The 17,611-nt window shown below is 36.7% G+C and overlaps 1 protein-coding gene across 1 annotated transcript in view; it reads right to left on the bottom strand.

Annotated features, from left to right (window-relative positions):
* Positions 1-17,611, bottom strand: part of ADGRV1 (adhesion G protein-coupled receptor V1) — a 279,799-nt gene that overhangs the window by 159,485 nt on the left and 102,703 nt on the right. Inside the window, exons 54-70 of the mRNA XM_058424189.1 lie at positions 17,289-17,493; positions 16,277-16,423; positions 13,773-14,028; positions 10,998-11,206; positions 10,242-10,415; positions 9,653-9,835; positions 8,761-8,940; positions 7,963-8,127; positions 6,197-6,314; positions 5,784-5,907; positions 4,498-4,636; positions 4,174-4,359; positions 3,689-3,921; positions 3,019-3,167; positions 2,724-2,925; positions 1,940-2,156; positions 172-411 (exon numbers count right to left, since the gene is read on the bottom strand). Of these exons, the coding sequence (XP_058280172.1) occupies positions 172-411; positions 1,940-2,156; positions 2,724-2,925; positions 3,019-3,167; positions 3,689-3,921; positions 4,174-4,359; positions 4,498-4,636; positions 5,784-5,907; positions 6,197-6,314; positions 7,963-8,127; positions 8,761-8,940; positions 9,653-9,835; positions 10,242-10,415; positions 10,998-11,206; positions 13,773-14,028; positions 16,277-16,423; positions 17,289-17,493 (3,127 nt within the window). The remainder of the gene's footprint in view (positions 1-171; positions 412-1,939; positions 2,157-2,723; positions 2,926-3,018; positions 3,168-3,688; positions 3,922-4,173; positions 4,360-4,497; positions 4,637-5,783; positions 5,908-6,196; positions 6,315-7,962; positions 8,128-8,760; positions 8,941-9,652; positions 9,836-10,241; positions 10,416-10,997; positions 11,207-13,772; positions 14,029-16,276; positions 16,424-17,288; positions 17,494-17,611) is intronic.

The following is a 17,611-nucleotide window of genomic DNA, read 5'->3' as shown; positions in this document are numbered from 1 at the left end:
TAGACTCTCTGCCCTTTTTATTTCATAATTGAACATAATATACCAAAATAGTACAAAGGCCAAAAATGCCAAATGACTAAGTAATTACTGTGATTAATTTCTAAAAGCTTTGCAGGATAAATACCAATATCAACAAAAATCTCAGAAGAAAGAGAAGCACTAATAACTTACTATTAATGTAATGCTGTTTGCCTTAGAATCTATTTCTGTTTCACCTTTCACAAGGCTCAGTCGAATAATGAAGGTTTCCTGAACTTCAGCTTCTTCATGAGGATAGATTTGTAGATTAATTGTTCTCAGACCTCCTTCTCCTTCTTCAAAATAGAATGATCCATTCACAGGGTCACCAATGTCACTATTCAGAGGAGACAAAATCTCTTCTGAATTAGGCCCCAAAATGTCCCAGTTAATCTGTGGAAGAGATCAATTTCAGATTTAGAGGGGTGATAAATTATAACAGCATCCCAGGAGCAGAAGTGACAGAGTACCAAAAGTACTTAGTTATGTTTAAATCTTTGTTGTTAATACAAAACAGTCATAATTTATTCTATGAGGCAAAATACAGAAGCTTTTGGAAAAGTAAACATGACAATTTATAAATGGGAATTTTAAAGCGTTACAATGCCAGTTTATTAAATTCTAGATGCTAGTAATAGAAAAGAACATTTCTTTAGCAATTAGCAAGAATCACACAGGCCAGTGTCTATTTCTCTTCTTCATGACTTGTTTTACAAAATTTCCCACGTGAGTACATGATCAAAAGTATTTTCCTTTGAAGTGTGATGTCAAGCCTAAATGACAAATATTTTTTATCATAAAAGTTTTTAATCCTTCAGATTATGAAGAAAATTATGAACTCTTCATATTTCTTCAGCCTGATTAAAAGCTATAGTATTTCAAGCAATTCCCACGAATTATACTGCTTTTAAGAAGGTCATATTCAGGACTTTACAAATATTATTTTGGTAACTTGAGTGTTTTCTACTTTTCTCCAATGACTTCTAGAAAAAGTCAAAGACTGAGACAATTTTTATATGGAGAAGGAGCTTATGGCTTTTAATGCAAATTTTCCAATTATTTGACAATACTGTGAAAGGCCCACCATGTTTTATATTTATATCTTCACTTTATAAGTGGCCTATTGTTGTTGCACATTAATTGGGTTTACATTGTGTTTCATTTTTATATTGGGGTTTGTAATGTTTTTCTATTGTATCCCGTGTCCTCCTTGGAAAGCGTTATCACATGGTTTGTCCCTGCCTGGCAGTGCCCATCCCGGACACTGGAATGTAACCCAACTCTGTTCCACTCCCACTTTATCCCTGATTGGGCAGTGGCTTGTCCCTGCCTCTAGGCCCTTCCCCCCGGGGAAAAAGCCCTGGGATGGGCAGGGTCTCTGTCTCTCTGGCACCGGATGGGGACGGGAACAGAGCTCCGTACTGAGCTCAGGCCAGCGGGGGCAGGACCCCAGATTAAAGCCGTGATAACCCCCCGAAGACAGAGAGGAGACTCTGTGCCTTTTGCCATCAACGGTCGCCTGGCTCTCTCAAAAGAACAACCACAGCCTATATAAAGTAAAAAAACTCTAGAAAATTCACAGTAGGCAATTTCCTGAATTAAATTAAACCAGTAGTAGTATATGAATTTAACTGTAATTTTGGTGGGATTAGGAGCTAGTTCAAAACAATGTACACAACATAGTAAACAACAACAGTAAAACAGTAAACAACATAGTAAAAGAAGGCAAGCAGGAGAAGAAAGGAATTTAAAAGGGTAGCAACATTTTCTGTTATACTACAGCTATATGCAATTCAGGTTTAATAAAAAGCTGTAATTATCCTATTAGAAATCAGTCATTAAGAAAGAACTCAAAGCAAAATGCAGGAGCTCTTTGATGTAGTCACTGGAAAACTTTTCGTCTTTGAGAGGCAAGACCCACCTGTGCCTCCACCAGCCGCCCAGTCCTTTCCAGCACCAGGGACACTGCTGTGATTGCATCAGGGTTGGGAAAAATAATTTGGCTTTGGTTGAGAAATCGGACCATGCCCTGGGGAGAGTCACTTTTTGCAATAGTGACCTGGCTTACCAGGTGGAGCCCCAGGACAGCTCCACTGGTGGCTCCAGTCAGTTGGATTTCAAATTGCTCCGCAAATTCACTGCACAGGAAAAAAAACAAAAAACAAAAAACAAAAAACAAACATTCTGAGGTATCTGAGAGAAAAGAAAAAATATTAAAACTGTACTTAGCAATTCAATCATACATCCAACTGGATCTGTTTAAAGGAATAAAGTAATCATCTCCATAGGTGCAACATAGAAGATTCCTTCTATTTGCATAGAATGGTGATATCTGAAATAAAAATATTTCAGATATCACCATTCTGAAATTCTATCATTATTCTATTTCCTACTAATGTTAAGTTAAACAAAAATATGGAAAAATAATTTATTCTTCATAGCAGTACTGCTGACACAAGAATTTCTTATAATGTAATTTAAAAACTTATTTGATTGCATACTATTTAATAGGAACTATGACACTCTAATATAACACCTTCTTTTCCCCCCTTTAAGTGATTTTCTCCCTGTGATTTTTTAGCTCTGCAGAAATTTGGTTTTCGATTGCAGATCTATACACGCGTATGTGTAGATTCTTTTAGAGCATGCTAAAAATTACTTTATCAGAAGTAAATTAGTAAATATTTATCTGAAAATTTAATTACCTTTCTTCATCATTTATAATAGAGATATAAATAAAAGACTGGTTCTGTCCATGATAAAAAATTACAGTATTATTATGAATGATATAGTCAACACCATCAGGAAGTGCAGAAATACTTCGAGAAAGAAAATCAGCTGTGACATTGCCATAAGTTCCATGCTTTCTCAATACAGGAATCATGATTAATCCAGCATCCTCTTCCACTATAAAAATAATTGAGAAGAAGTTAGTTTATTTCAAAATTCATGCCATAGCCTTATCGTCTAAACTACAGTGAGAACTTAAGGTAAACTTACCCGTTAGAAGAACATACTGTGGATCAAATTCTATGACACCTTCAGCATTGTCATTTTTTGCAATAGTGACCAATACTGTGGAGATATTTCCTATTATTGGGGGTTGATCCACCTGTAGGCCATTCTCTCTCACAGCAAAATCAAATCCACTTGCAAGAGCGTAAAAAACAATCAAACATAAAAATACATTTTGAACTTCTTGTGAAAGTATAAATATATGTGTGTGTGACAATTTGTCAATTACTGCAAATAACTTTATTTTCTGAGAGTTACTACTGAGGATTTTTTGTCATATTTTTTCATATTATTATTTTTGCAAGAATAGTAGTTTATTCCCAGAAATGTGTATCTTTTATTTGTTCTTTCGCATTTCATCTTTTTATTGAAATGTCTTGCAACTTGACAATTGGTATCTAATGTATGGATTTTAAGCTTTAATAAATCTTAATCAGCTACATCTTTATACTAATGTCAAAATAATTCGGTTTACCATATATCCATTTCCTATTATCATTACAGTTATAGCTGTCTTACAAAATTTTACAGTAAAACAGATAAAATGTCTAGCAGTGACTTTATTCAGGTAGATCAGAATCCAAACATAGGGTTTTTTTCTTATTGTTTCTTTGTTTTTCTGCTTGTAACAACCAACTGGGAATTTTAACTTTACCTTCCTTGGAGTTCCACTTCAGTAATCATCAATGAAAAGTTTTCAGGACCTTCAGGTAAGTCATCATCATGTATTTCAATCAAAATAATTTTAGTTTCCTCCTCTGGTTCAAACACCAATTCCCTTACTGTGGGAGTAAAATCCATTCCTTCCTCTGCAGTCCCATTTATTATCTGAAAGCAAAGACGCACTCTGCCATAGGATCCCCTGGAACGCACAACAGTGATGTTAACCTGAGGGAGAGAGAATATTTTTATTTAAAAATGTGGGTTTTTTCTGTTACAGTTGCCTTTAGGAGTTGTTCTAAAGACATCTTTTCAATGGTTCTGTCAGGTAACAATATGATTTATTAAGTACAGAGTACATGTAATTTAGCAGCCTCAGTCATTTTAGATACTGATTTCTTTCTAAATTTGAACATAATTCTAGCAACAATGTTGATTTATATGAGTAATTTTACATAAGAAAGAATTTTAATCCAATACCTGTTTTTCATCTTCTGTTGTTTGCAATACTTCACAGGAAAATGTAAACTCTCCATATGGATAATCACTGGCAGCCATGGTAATATTTGCTGTGCTGCTAGATTCATTTATGAGTCCTCCATCACTGATTCTGGTTAGTTGAAACTGGTAGAAATGCTTCTCCTCAGGACAGTTGTCATCTACAGCCTATGGAAAAGAACCAACAACAGCTAAAAGGATTTAAACCATTTCCAGGGAGAGACATGTAACTAATTTCTAGCCAAGTTCCTAAGAAAATAAAAGAAAGTACTTGAAACAGCTACTGGTATCAGATCTCTCATATACCTGTATTAGAACAACTGCTGCAGACTGCCTATCTCGCATGGTCAAGGTCCCCGATACCTCAATAAATTCTGTCTGATGAGGCGGTGTTATATTCCAATATATTATGATCTCCCCAAAAATCCCTGGGCCACGTGTCAGGCTGCAGGTAAGGACACAAACACAGATTTAATTTTTACCTTTAGTATTCAATAGCCAATACAGAGATAGTATATCATACTGTTGTGAATGGAGGAAATTTTATCAGCACTATGAAAGCTTGAGTTTTAATGTACTCAAACTATTAAGAACATGGAAATTCCATTTTCAGGAATTTTCAGACCATTTCTGAAGTTCTCTTTTACTTCTCTGTGTTGGGAGGCATCTCAAAACTGTATTTTTACCAGGAGGTCTTTCAAGTTTCTTTCCATGTGTAGCCCAAAGATGGGATCTGAAAACTGATTTCTCATGTTTCTATTCTGCTTTTCGAGAGATAGATATGCAAAATAGAAGGGAAATTGGATGTCAGGGTAATGCCAGGGGCAATTTGATCTATAAGGCAGCTGTAGGATACTAGAATACTTCTTTGAGTTTTACTGAGATATGTTCTGTCTGCTACTTGTCTAAAACCCTACTAATAACAAAATGCTTGGTGAAATAAATCACAGTAAAGCTTTGTCTGCAATTCTACACATAACATGATCTTAAACTACTTCTTGCACAAAGCATCCTTTTTCTTTTGGGCTTCTTGGGCCAATACCTTCAGAAGCTGTTCTGTTGCTTTATATTTTCTGGAAGTGTGATAATCTTTTTTTTCCAGTGGTCTTAGAAGATTCTTCTAAGAATCTAAAGCTCTTCATTATGTTTTCAGTTGACTGAATACAACAACTTCATCTTGTTTCCATCAAAACCCCTGTTCCCATATTGTTTACGCTAGAACATAGCAATTTGCTGAAATACTATTCAGGCATAAATCCTGAATCAAATTCTAGACATCACAAAGCACCTTCAAATGTCACATTTCCTTACCCCTTTCCTTTGATGAAAATTGTCTTTCCTTAGGTGCATTGATGTTGTAAACAACTTTAAAACAGAGAGGAATATTTGGACGTCCCCATTAATACTGAAAGGACATACACATGGTATATTCTTCCCTTCCTTAAAACCAATTACCCTGCTTTTGAAATAGTTCTGATTATAAAAATTATGATAAAATCCAATACTCAATAAATTCTTGCCAAATGTGGAGTCTCATAGCTTTTGAATCTGGTCTGTTGCTCTTTCTTTGAAAAAATGAGAGATGTACCCACCTAATAAGAGCAGTTCCATTATAATTTCCTGAAGGTTCTCCAATCAAAATATGCTTAGATGAATGGGCTATCCCAACCACCCCAGAAGCTCCTTCATCTCCCATAATAATGATGGTTGCAACACCTATGAAAAGAACAATGCTTCTCATGGTAAAGTGAAAACTAAGCAATGAGCTACATTTGAAAAATTTTATGACATGAGTGATTAAACATCAGCTTCATAAAAGGACCTGTGGAGCTCTTTTTGACTTCTTCAGACAAGACTTTTAGGGAAAAAGACTGACATTCAAAATTGTGACCAACTAGCTGCACACAAAATACTTAAGCACTGCAGACTAAAATAATATGAACAGACTTAGAATAGTTCTCATATATAATATCTAAACCCAGAAGATACTGAATTAACACTTTACCATTTACAGGGGATATCTCTGCATCACCCGTAGAGACTAGCTGAATGGTAAATGTTTCATTCCCCTCCAACACACCATCTTGTATTGCGTGTAAAATAATCAGCTTCTGGAACTCAGTCTGCATCATGTAAAGACCAGAAAGACATGGATACATTTTTAATGAAATTAAACAAAATACAGTATTAAAACCATTTTTTTTTTAAATATATCAAGTTGTAAGAATGCCTGACATATTCTCTACTATTCTTTAAGTATCAGATATCTGATCTGGCTGAAATTTCTTCTCACAGATTAATCAAGAGTAAAAATTGTCTCCTAAACATTGCATGCCACCCTAAAAATACTCTATTTTCGACTCAACAAAGATTGAAGTTCCTTTGAAATTGTATTCACGTAGATGTTTTCAACTTAGATGAAACTTTCTATACAGAAACTGCATATTCAATAGTACACACATATTCTAAAGATTAACATATTATTAAGATTAGATATATTAGTTGAATTTCTGCCTAATCCACATTTTTGTCAGTGGGAAGTGGCAAACACGTGGTATAAATTTAGTATACCATGCATACACAGTTGCAGACTTATACTTAGCACATATAAAAGTTCAGGACAAAATGTCAAAGTCCACCAGTAGAGAAAGGATAGCCAAATACTGATGGTTTTATCAAAAAAAAAAAAAAACAAAAAAAAACCACTATTTTCCAGCTGACTTAAAGTAAAACAACCAGCATGCCTATTTATTGAATGAAAAACAAACTTGTACTGAGAGAAAATAGATTATGCTCTGTTAAAATAGTTTTCTTCATTAAATATTTTGAGTAGATTGTAAAATATCAATATTAACACAGGATCGGTATCCAATATTTTAACACTGACTTTAGAGTTCTAACCTGCCAATGTTGTAATGCATTAATTGGTTTTATATTGTGTTGTATTGGATTTGTAATGTTTTCCCTGTTCCCCTCGGAAACTGTATCATGTGGTTTGTCCCTGCTCCGCCGTGCCCATCCCCCACACTGGAATGTAACCCAACTCTGTTCCACTCCCACCTTGTCCCTGATTGGGCAGTGGCTTGTCCCTGCCTCTGGGCCCGTCCCCCCAGGAAAAAGCCCTGGGATGGGCAGGGTCTTGGGCTCTCTGGCACTGGCAAGGAGGGGAAAAGAGCTAAAATAGCTCTGGACGAAATAAAGCTATAATTCCCCCCTGGACAATGAGCAGGCTCTTTCCTTTTGCCATCGGCGGTCGTCTGGGTCTCTCTAAAGAAATACTACAAGCCATGAAATACAAATTAAATAACAGTCTAGTTTGAAAGTTATTAAGGTGGGTTTTGGTGGTTTTGTTTTTGTTTTGTTTTTTAATCTGCAGATTTTGAGCATTCATTTTGCTTTCTCACTCTTTCAGTATAAATTTTCTTTTTAAGATGCCTGATATTGTAGTGAATTAAGTGCTTCTGTAATCATTATTTCCATTCAGTAGATTTCAATTCCTCTTTCTTAATTGTAAAAATGGTGGAGATATGAAGAGCCACCTCCCTGATGATTACATTATGCTGCATTAAAAGAGCATGTCAGCTTTCTTTTTATAGCTTGAAAAAAGCCTGAATACTGCTAACCCCACCAGTTCAAAATTAACTTTTTCTCTTGTATAATACTAACCCCATACTTCTAAGACTATGTAACCACAACCATACAAACACACCCAAGTAGAAGAAAGTACTTCTAAATCTAATAGCAAATAAATTATTGCAATGTTTGAAATACCTCACTGAAATGAAGGGTACCATTTAGGGGCATCAGATCATATCTGGCTGCTTCCTCAAGAATCCATAACACTGTAACTGCTCCTCGTCCTCCCTGACTTCGACTCACATTGAGCAAAACAACTGCTGCAGAGTCATCAGGTGTCTGAGGTTCCTTCACAGTTACCTAATGGAGAAAGAGAAGGAGAATGTGGGAAAGGCTGTATCGAAAAAGTCAAAAGTTGCATTGATAATGTCTAATGACATGGATACATTTTTGAGATAAACAACAGAAAACATTATCAAGGGCAGTTCTGAGCAACAGGAGTGAAAATAAACAGGAACGTAACAGATGTGAGGAGTGTGTTGAATTCTGCTAGCAAGGATTAGTTAGTCAAGTGTTTTCTGTAGGCTCTAGGATTCAAAACAATTACAGACTATGTCACCAGCAGGCTCAGCATTAGCAAAATGGAGAGCCGGAGTACTGCAAGAACTGAGATATGCTTTGTAATTTCTTTCAAAAATTCTACTTTCAGTAATACAGATTATAATACAGACCATCAAAAATCCTACCTAGGATATCCTGAATTGTTAGTATGGTGAATTAAATTGATTCAGTCATGCAGAAATCTGTATTTATAAGCAGCATTTTCATTGTTATTACCGTCCCACACAGCTAGATGAAGACAGGCTCTAGTATCATTTCAATGAAATCATGTCTTCCACTGCAGTGAAGGCTTACAAAAATCAGCTATATGCTAGTGACACAAACCCACTCTCTAACTTTAGCAGAAATATGTGCAACCTAAATGAAACTCACCTTCTTTTCTTCAAACCCGAATACCCCAACAGGGGAATCATTTGGTGGAATAGCGACAGTTACCAGGGTGTCATTCCCAAGTCTTGCACCACCTGTTACCTTCACCAGGGCAATTTTGAATATCTCAAGGAATTCAACTTCACTGTCATCTATGATTGTAATTTCTATTTCTCCTGTAGCCTGTAGAAATGTTAAAAAGAAAGGAAAAAAAAAAAAAAAAAGCAACAAAGCTTCACTTATAATATTCTGTGAATTACTTGAAAAAATTTAAAATAGGCAAATTGTATCTAGTAATAGATAAACCGACATTGTTCACTTGTTCATATTTCTTCTTATGCTTGTATATTTATGATAAGAAGGTATCGTTTCAGTTGTGTTTTTTAAGTCCATCAGTGTAAATCTTAAATCTTTAAACCAGCAGACTGGTCTGCTTTGGTACTCAGTAGAAAGTGAATGTTGACAATATTCAGTCAATATTCTGCACACTATATATATCCTTCCCTTTGTCAAAGACCATGTATATTCACTTAAAATCAAAATCCCTTGTGTACACTAAGTATTCTCAGGTGCAGCATGAAATTTAAAATTATGTGTAGAACACAGTTACGAAAACATATAGGCTTACTGTAAGAATTTATAGTGATGGATTCCGCTAAAAATTTTCAGTGTAACAGGGTTTATTATTAGAAGTTATATCCTAACTTGCCAAAGTATCAAAGACACACAAGCCTATTTGGTCAATGCTTCTGGTTTTCCATGCTAAAGAACTGAAGCTGGGATCATCATTCATATGCATAAGGCCATAAATAATATGTTTTCAGTAAAAATTCTGCTAGAGGAAAACACAGAAAAAATCTTAAGCTGGTAACCCAAACTTTAAGCAAGTGAATACCTGCCCATCTGCAAATGTAAGATTTCCAAAGGATGGTGTGAAGTCTTCAAAGCTGGCAGTTGAATGAATAGCTTCCCAATACAGAGTTGCTGACCCAAACCTCCCAGCCTGACGAACAACTGGGAGTTTCAGTACATTCTGTGGTGGTGGTACCTCATAACCAACAACAGCTCCAGTGATATCCTGTACATTCAAAAAGAAACTACAGTGTCTCAACAAACTTTTTCTTTTTTTTTTTCCTTTTTTTTTCAAGTTGACTTGCAGCTAAAAGTAAATTAAGAAATACATAACTACTTCTAAAATGGTCTGGCCTAAGCATTGACCTTGCTCTGAGAAAAAATCTGGATTAGATGACCTCCTGGGATCCCTTTTTATGACACTGGTTTCAGCATTGCCAGCTCCATAATAAATTTTGAGTATTATTTGTAATGAACCTCTTAAGAGAGAAATGTTAGTCTGGTATCTGGTCATTTTATCCAGAACAACTTAGTATTATAAAGCCTAGCAGAACACTTTCAGAAGTCATCTGAGAAATCAGACTGTTTTGCTTGAATGCCACTTAACATGTTTTTCATTCAGACTTATTTACCTTTGTAACATTCAAATTAAATATTCCTCTGGCATCATCATTTTCTTCAATTGTTATTTCAGCTATTTCTAATCCAAGCCTCTTCACACTTGGCTGACCTCCAGAGGAAGAAGTGATCAGTTGCACATCAGTAATATTGATCATAAATCCTTCCTGTAATTCTGGAATGTTGTCCTGAAAAAAAAGTTTTAAATGTCTTTTTTTTTTCTTTTTTTTTTCTCTTTTTTTTAATGATACATTGCAAGTTTATAACACAGTTGACTACTTATAGATTGTTTACTGATCAAAACTGTTCAGCATTTGGGACCATATAACCAATCCCTTGTTTCATACCATATGGAAGATGAAAAAGACTAAATTTGCTGAGATTTTGAAATTGAAGCTGACAAGTCAGATTCCAGATAACAGTGGAAAGCAGTGTGGGTTGTCACCTGTTACTGCTATCTAGAAGAAAGTCAGCTAGATCTCAGAAACCAAGTCATGATTTGAATATCAGTATCTCCATTCTAAATATATTTAAAGAATATAAATAATCTTTTTCCCTTTTTCATTATTATAAGTAATTTTGGGGACTACAATAAAAGTATTTGGCTCATTTGCAGTGATGAGTATGCAAGGTTTTTTTGAAAGAGGTGTCTGCAAGAGTCCCAGCACAGCCATTTCTAGAATGTTACATCATACTACTAGTATAAAATCAGTACCATTTCTACTTCCTTAAAAGACATTAATAGCTAAAGAAGTTGTTAGGTTACTCACAGGCAAAATAGTGACTAGGACAGAAGTTGTTGTTGCATTCTCTGCCATAATGACTGTCTTCTTTTCCAGTATATAATCTTCATTTTCTGTTGCTTGGTTGGAAGGGGGCAGTTCAAAGTTTGGTGCAGTGCTCAGCTGCACAGCAAGATCTCCAACAAATCCTTGTTCTCGAACAATTTGTAGAGTAACAGTAGTTAAATTCTCCTGCCCTATAGTAAGGAGAGGGAAAAATTTCAAGATATTACTGTTTTACAATCACAGAATATGCTTAGTTGGAAGGGACCCATCAAGATCATTGGGGTCCAACACTTGCCTCTGCACAGGACACTCAAAAAATCACATCATGGGCCTGAGAGTTCAAACACTTCTTGAACTCTGTCAGGCTTGGTGACAGATGTGACCACTTATCTGAGGACCCTGTTCCAGTGCTCACCCACGCTCTGTGTAAAAAACCTTTTCCTGATACCCAACCTAAATCTGCCTGAACTCAGCTTCATGAAATTTAATTGAGTCCTGTCACTGGGCACCAGAGTGCAGCGATCAGTCTTTGTCCTTCCTCTTCCTCTTCCTCTCACAGGGAAGTTGTAACGGGGATGAGGTATCCCCTCAGTCACCTGTCCAGGCTGAACAGACCAAATTACCTCAGCCACTCCTCATATGGCTGCCCCTCAAGGCCTTCACCATCCTCATGGCACTCCTCTGCATGTGGTCTAATAGTTTAATGTCTTTCTTATATTTTGGCACCCAAAATTGTCCCCTGCACTTGAGGCGAGGCTGCCCCAGCTCAGAGCAGAGTGAGACAATCTCCTCCCTTGCCCGGCTGGCCATGCTGTCCCTGATGCCCCCCAGGACACACTTGGCCCTCCTGGCTGCCTGGGCACTGCTGGCTCATGTTCAGTTTGCCACTGACCATGATTCCCAGGTCCCTTTTCATGGCACTGCTTTCCAGCATCTCATTCCCCAGACTGTCCATACACCCAGGGTTGCCTCATCCCAGGAGCAGAATCCTACACTTTCCCTTGTTGAACTTCACACACTTGGTGAACAGCTCAGCACTCTAATTTGTCAAGGTCTAATTTGTTGAGGTCTCTCTTTGGGACCTTTCTGCTGTCAAGAGAGTCAACAGCTCCTCACAATTTAATGTTGTCAGCAAACTTAGTATTCCTAAGAGTCCTGCATCCAAGTCATTCATGAAGATGTTGAAGAGAACTGAGACTAGGATGGAGCCCTATGAAAGCCGTATTTTAACACTTGACCAACTTGATTTTCAGCTCACATAACTACTGGAGCTGCTTGTTATAGCCCACTTCAGTTCTGCTCAATGACACAACAGTCCTTGAATCATTCCAGGGCTTAAGCAGATGAGCACACACAACTGGTGTGAACACACAAAACAGTTCCTACATGTAGAGGTACTGTGCATTTAAAAACTGGATCTAGAAGAATAAGATATGGAATATCTACAGTTTTATATGTGTGTTACACAAATTATTACTTCAACACTTCTACTTTTATCTACTTCCATCTCAATAATTTGCCTGGCTTTTCATGCCTAGGCCATCACTATTGATTCTAAATGAGAATTAATGAGGTATTTGAGGGCAGTAATTCTGGCTGTAAATGTCACATTTCCTTAACTCAAATACTGAAGAAGTTAAATAGACTTGTATCAGTCAGGCTCAGCACACTTTTGGGAAAGCAGATTTGTAATTTTATCCAATAAATTATGAAACACATAATCTGGCTAAAAGTGGTGCATTTATGACTGGAGAAATAGAAACAGATAAAATTAAACAGGTTTGTACTTCAAACCTGCTATTTTACCAGATATTATTTCACAGAAAACACTTGCGTATAATTCATTAAAAATACAACAGTTCAAGACTGGAAAAAAACCCGAAAAAAACCTGTGCAACAAGTGGAAGCTAGGAATCTTCCTTGAATCCTAACTTCAATGTATAAATGTTTATAATGTGCAAGAAATCAAAACATTACGTTATTTCCAGGTGCTAAAAAAGGGGCAACACCAATTCAACTGAAAATAGAATGTTAGAATATTTTACCTGTGATAATATACTCTAATAGGAAAAGTATTTTTTGTATATCTGATTTGTAAATATGGATAGAATATTAAATCATTAGAAAATTCTAACTGAATTGTTAAAATATGAATAGCCCATCATATAGCTATGGGAAGAGCTCCAAAGAATGCCAGCTAGCTCCCCAAGTCAGGAGAGAGGGAATAAGCCTGAGCATGATGGCAGTTCTCCTCTGGCCAACTGCCTGGGAGATCCTTTTCAACTTCTGCCTGGAAGGAAAATCAAATTCCTCAAATGGAATTCACTCCTGGTCTGCTTCCTTCTCTCCCCTAGCCCTCTGAGCAAACATGTCCCGTTTTTGAGCTACTTCAAGAGGAAAGACTTTCTCTGTAAATTATTTTAACAATAAAGGAATCCCATTAAATGGGCAACTTCTGTTTTTTATATAAACAGAAGTATTTTATGCATTAGTGATTTGCAACTTACCTCTCAAACAAGAATGGCTGGGGAATATTGATGTATGCAGCATAGTTACATATTTTAAGGGATATTTATGCTACATTTTAATAAAAACCTGCTGATATATATAGAGAGAATATATACATATACATACATGCATACAAACACATACATATATATATATGTGTGTGTATGTGTGTAACCAGTGTTATAAGTTCAACAGTGCTGAATTTGAAAAAACATACATTCTTTCCTAAGAATCAAGAAACAGACTTACCCTCTGGCTCTGTGATTTTAACAAAGAGAGACTCCATATGCCACGCAATCACACCATGTGGAGAGTCACTGGGTAAAATGCTAAGTACAGCTCTTGCCCTTTCAGGATCAATGACAGCTCCTTTTGTGGTATCTTGAACATCCACAGTGGTAACACGGGTGAGTGTGATTTCCACTGCCTCTGAAAGTTCTGCAATACTGTCTGCGAGAATTGTCAGGGTAATGGTAGACAGGGCTTGACCTTCTGAAAATGTAATCTAAAGTTTTAGAGGGAGGGGGAAAAAAAGTCAAATTTCTTGTCAGCATTGTTTTACTCTGTAAACTCTATCAGTTATAAAATGCATATACATACACACGTCTTATAGAATCATAGAATATGAGGTTGGAAGGCACCACAAGGATTATCTGGCTCAATCTTTCTTGGCAGTACCACAGTCTAAACAAGATGGCCCAGCATCCTGTCCAGGTCAATCTTAAAAGCATCAGTTTTGGGGACTCCACAAGTTTCCTTGGAGGATTATTCCAGTGGATGATTGCTCTCATGGTGAAAGATTTTCTTCTTATATCCGATGAGAATCTCCTCAGGAGTAACTTGCATCCATTTTCCCTTGTCTTTTCAACGCGACACTTTGTAAAAAGTAAGTCCCCTCTTTTGTAGTGACCTTTTAAATACTGAAACATGGTCAGAACATAAGGTCTCCGCATAACCTTCTTCTCTCAAGGTTGAACAGTTCTCTCAACCTTCCCTCATAATATGACAGGCTTCCCAGTCCTCTGACCACATTTGTGGCCAGCTCGCGACCCCCACGAGTGTGCCCATATCTATGTTCCGTAACAGGGACCAAAACTGAACACAGAATTCTACCTGTAGCCCAAAAAGTGCTCAGTAGAATGGGCTAATGACTGCTTTATCTCGGCTGGGAGTGGCCTTGTCGATGCAACCCAGAAACATCCTGGTGGGTTGCCTCAGTGTTCACTTATATTGAGCTTATCGACTAGCAGGATCCCCAGGTCCCTTTCCCTGGAGCTAATCCCCAGTCAGGATAGGTGCCAGGGGTGCTGCACTCCTGGATTATGTTTTCCATAGTACAACACTTGCTTCTGATGAATCTTCCAGCCTATCCAGGTCTTCCTGCTGGGTGGCTTTCCAAAGTGTCCACGTCCTCACTAATTAGGTATCGTCATCAAACTTCATCAGAGTACACCTGATCTCATCACCCACATCACTTATGAAGATCTTAAACACTGTTGAGCCCAATATTGATCCCTGAGTGACCACACTTGTGACAGGTTGTCAGTTTGAAAAGGGGCTATTTACCACCACTCCCTGGGGGCAGCAATAACACATTAGTTTATCTAGAAGAAGGCTATGGCAAGCTGTATCAAAAACCTTGGAGAAATCCAGGTATAGACAACCGCTTTTTCTTTTCTTATTACACAGCCTTTATCTCAAGATTTTTCACCTTATTTTCTCCTCATTCTGCTGAGATGGGGGAGTAAGAAAGAACTAGTTGATGGTTTTTATACAGCTAAGGTCAACACACCACATATATCCATTTCAAAAGAAGGATGAACATATAGTATCTATTAAAATTACTGCTACGTGAAGAAATGGCTACTCATCTTTTTCTTCTTCTTCAGATAAAATGATTGATACACGCTTTGTCTATCTATATTCTTATTTTTAAATTCAAAGGGCCTGCCACTTCATTAGATCTTTCTCAACAAGGAAGACACGTCTAATAAACACTTAGGCTACACATAATGTGTAGGACAAACAGAAATTTCTACTTAATAATATACCTTTCTGGCTCTTCTTGCTTGCAAAGCTATGCAGTGTACTCATGTGGTATGTAGCTAGAATGCTTGAGTACACTAGCAGTTTCAGTATGATTGTTCTGGCATCCTTGATTTCTAGTCCATTTATTTTTCATTTCATTTTCCTTTGGGCTTTGTGTCTGCTATAGACAACCACTAGGTGGAGGATTGATTTACAGAAACTGGCTCCTGTCAGTCCTAAAACTTATAAAGAATTTTGGCCACAGGAAAAAAAATGGGTATTAACATGGCTGGGAATCTAAAAGTCTCAGAAACACAAAAAACCTGGGGCTTTTTATATTCTGCTGGGCCACTTAAGTTCTTCACTGTACTGAGAAGGACAGGAGAAAAAGTAAACAATCCCAGATTCCCACCTATGCAAATGGACATAGTAGCTGAATCTCACAGCAGGAAGGAAGATGGGAATAGGATACTACAGATACACATTTCCAGTGCCTGGACAGCATTGCAATAAAAGGTTTTAGAAGTGTTAGAGTGATATTGCTGTATTGCATGCCAGCCAGAAGCAGAAACTGCTAGAATCACAGGAAAGGACCAGGAAGCAGGGATTAACAGAAAAGTGCAGTAATCTAACATGTACTGTCCTTCTCACTCAGTACATCTTTATCTATTGTTTGAAACAATACAGTCAGTGCTTCCTCAATAACAGTGATATTATTAATTTACCATTCCTGAAGCTGGAAATACATCATTTATGCTCCCATTAGCGATCCACTCTACTGTAACTCGTCCATATGTTCCTATTAAACGTTCAATATTCAGGGTGATCAAGCTGTCCTGTTCCATTTCTTCAATTTGCTTAAATAAAGAACTCTGGAAAACATACAGCAGCAGAACCAAAGTATTATTTTGTTAGAAAAAAATGTTTCTTTAGGGAACAGGATGTTCAAAGGGTGCCAGAGACACTGGGCATCAATAAATTAATTACTCTTAAGCAGCTAAATGCAAGTCTACTGATTAAATTTATATATCTTAATACTCAACAGGCCCAAATTTCATAAACATAAGAATTTGAAACATCAGACCTCTTCATCCTCGGCAAAACTTCGATGGTTTTAAAATTTTTTTTTAGTACGATATTTTATGTCCAAATCATGTGAAGCAGGTAACAAACATGTAGACTTTCAAGGCAGACATATTTTTAGTGCTGTTACTTTACTATTATTCTTCCTCCTCACACAAGTCCAGATGCAATGTTTCATTTCAGTGATGATTCTTCTGTGTTTTATACCTTCATTATGCATTTAGTACATATACCTGTTTACATAACTTCTACAATACATGATGATTTAAGAATCACAACTCCAAATAATACCTTCAGGTCTGACATTTTCTCCAAAGTTTTTATTTTGTTCAGCAGATGGGCTCATCCTGTGGCATAACTATTTTAGAGGAAAAGTATCTTTACTTAATTCCTTTGATTAACCAATTAGTAGAAACTATGATGATATTATATATGCCATCTGAAAACTAACTTTTTAGTTTTTAGAACTGAGTTTCTATTACCTGTCATCTGTGTAACCAAGTAACAATGCTAAATGGAAGTCAAAGCCCCTCTGTCTCAGGTTGCTAAAGACTTTAGAAAAAGAATCCCATCACATGCAATTTTAGTATGTTCGTGTTCTGTTATTCAGAAATTATATATACATATTTTAATAATTTACCTTAAAAGTTTTACCTGAGCAAATGCAATGACTCCATAGGCATTGTCATTGGGAGGAATAATTATGTTAACAAAACTGTGAACACCAATCTCTGCCCCTCCTTTAGGGTTTTTTAGCCGCACTTGAAAACATTCTTCCTCCTCTGGGATGATGTCATCCAGTATATTGACTGCTATCACAGCTTCCATGTCCCCAGGCTCAAATATCAATTCACCTGAACTAGCATACAAGCAAACACATCAAGTAATTATAAACTGAGGATATGATTAACGAGCTTCAAAAGCACTACTGGAAATTTAAATTGCATTTTTGATGCTGAAACTGTTGTTTCTATTCC

Source organism: Hirundo rustica, chromosome Z, assembly GCF_015227805.2.
Source record: "Hirundo rustica isolate bHirRus1 chromosome Z, bHirRus1.pri.v3, whole genome shotgun sequence".
In the NCBI taxonomy this organism is placed as follows: Eukaryota; Metazoa; Chordata; class Aves; order Passeriformes; family Hirundinidae; genus Hirundo; species Hirundo rustica.
The sequence above is the reverse complement of the archived record's forward strand: the minus strand, read 5'-3'. Positions and strand labels throughout refer to the sequence as shown.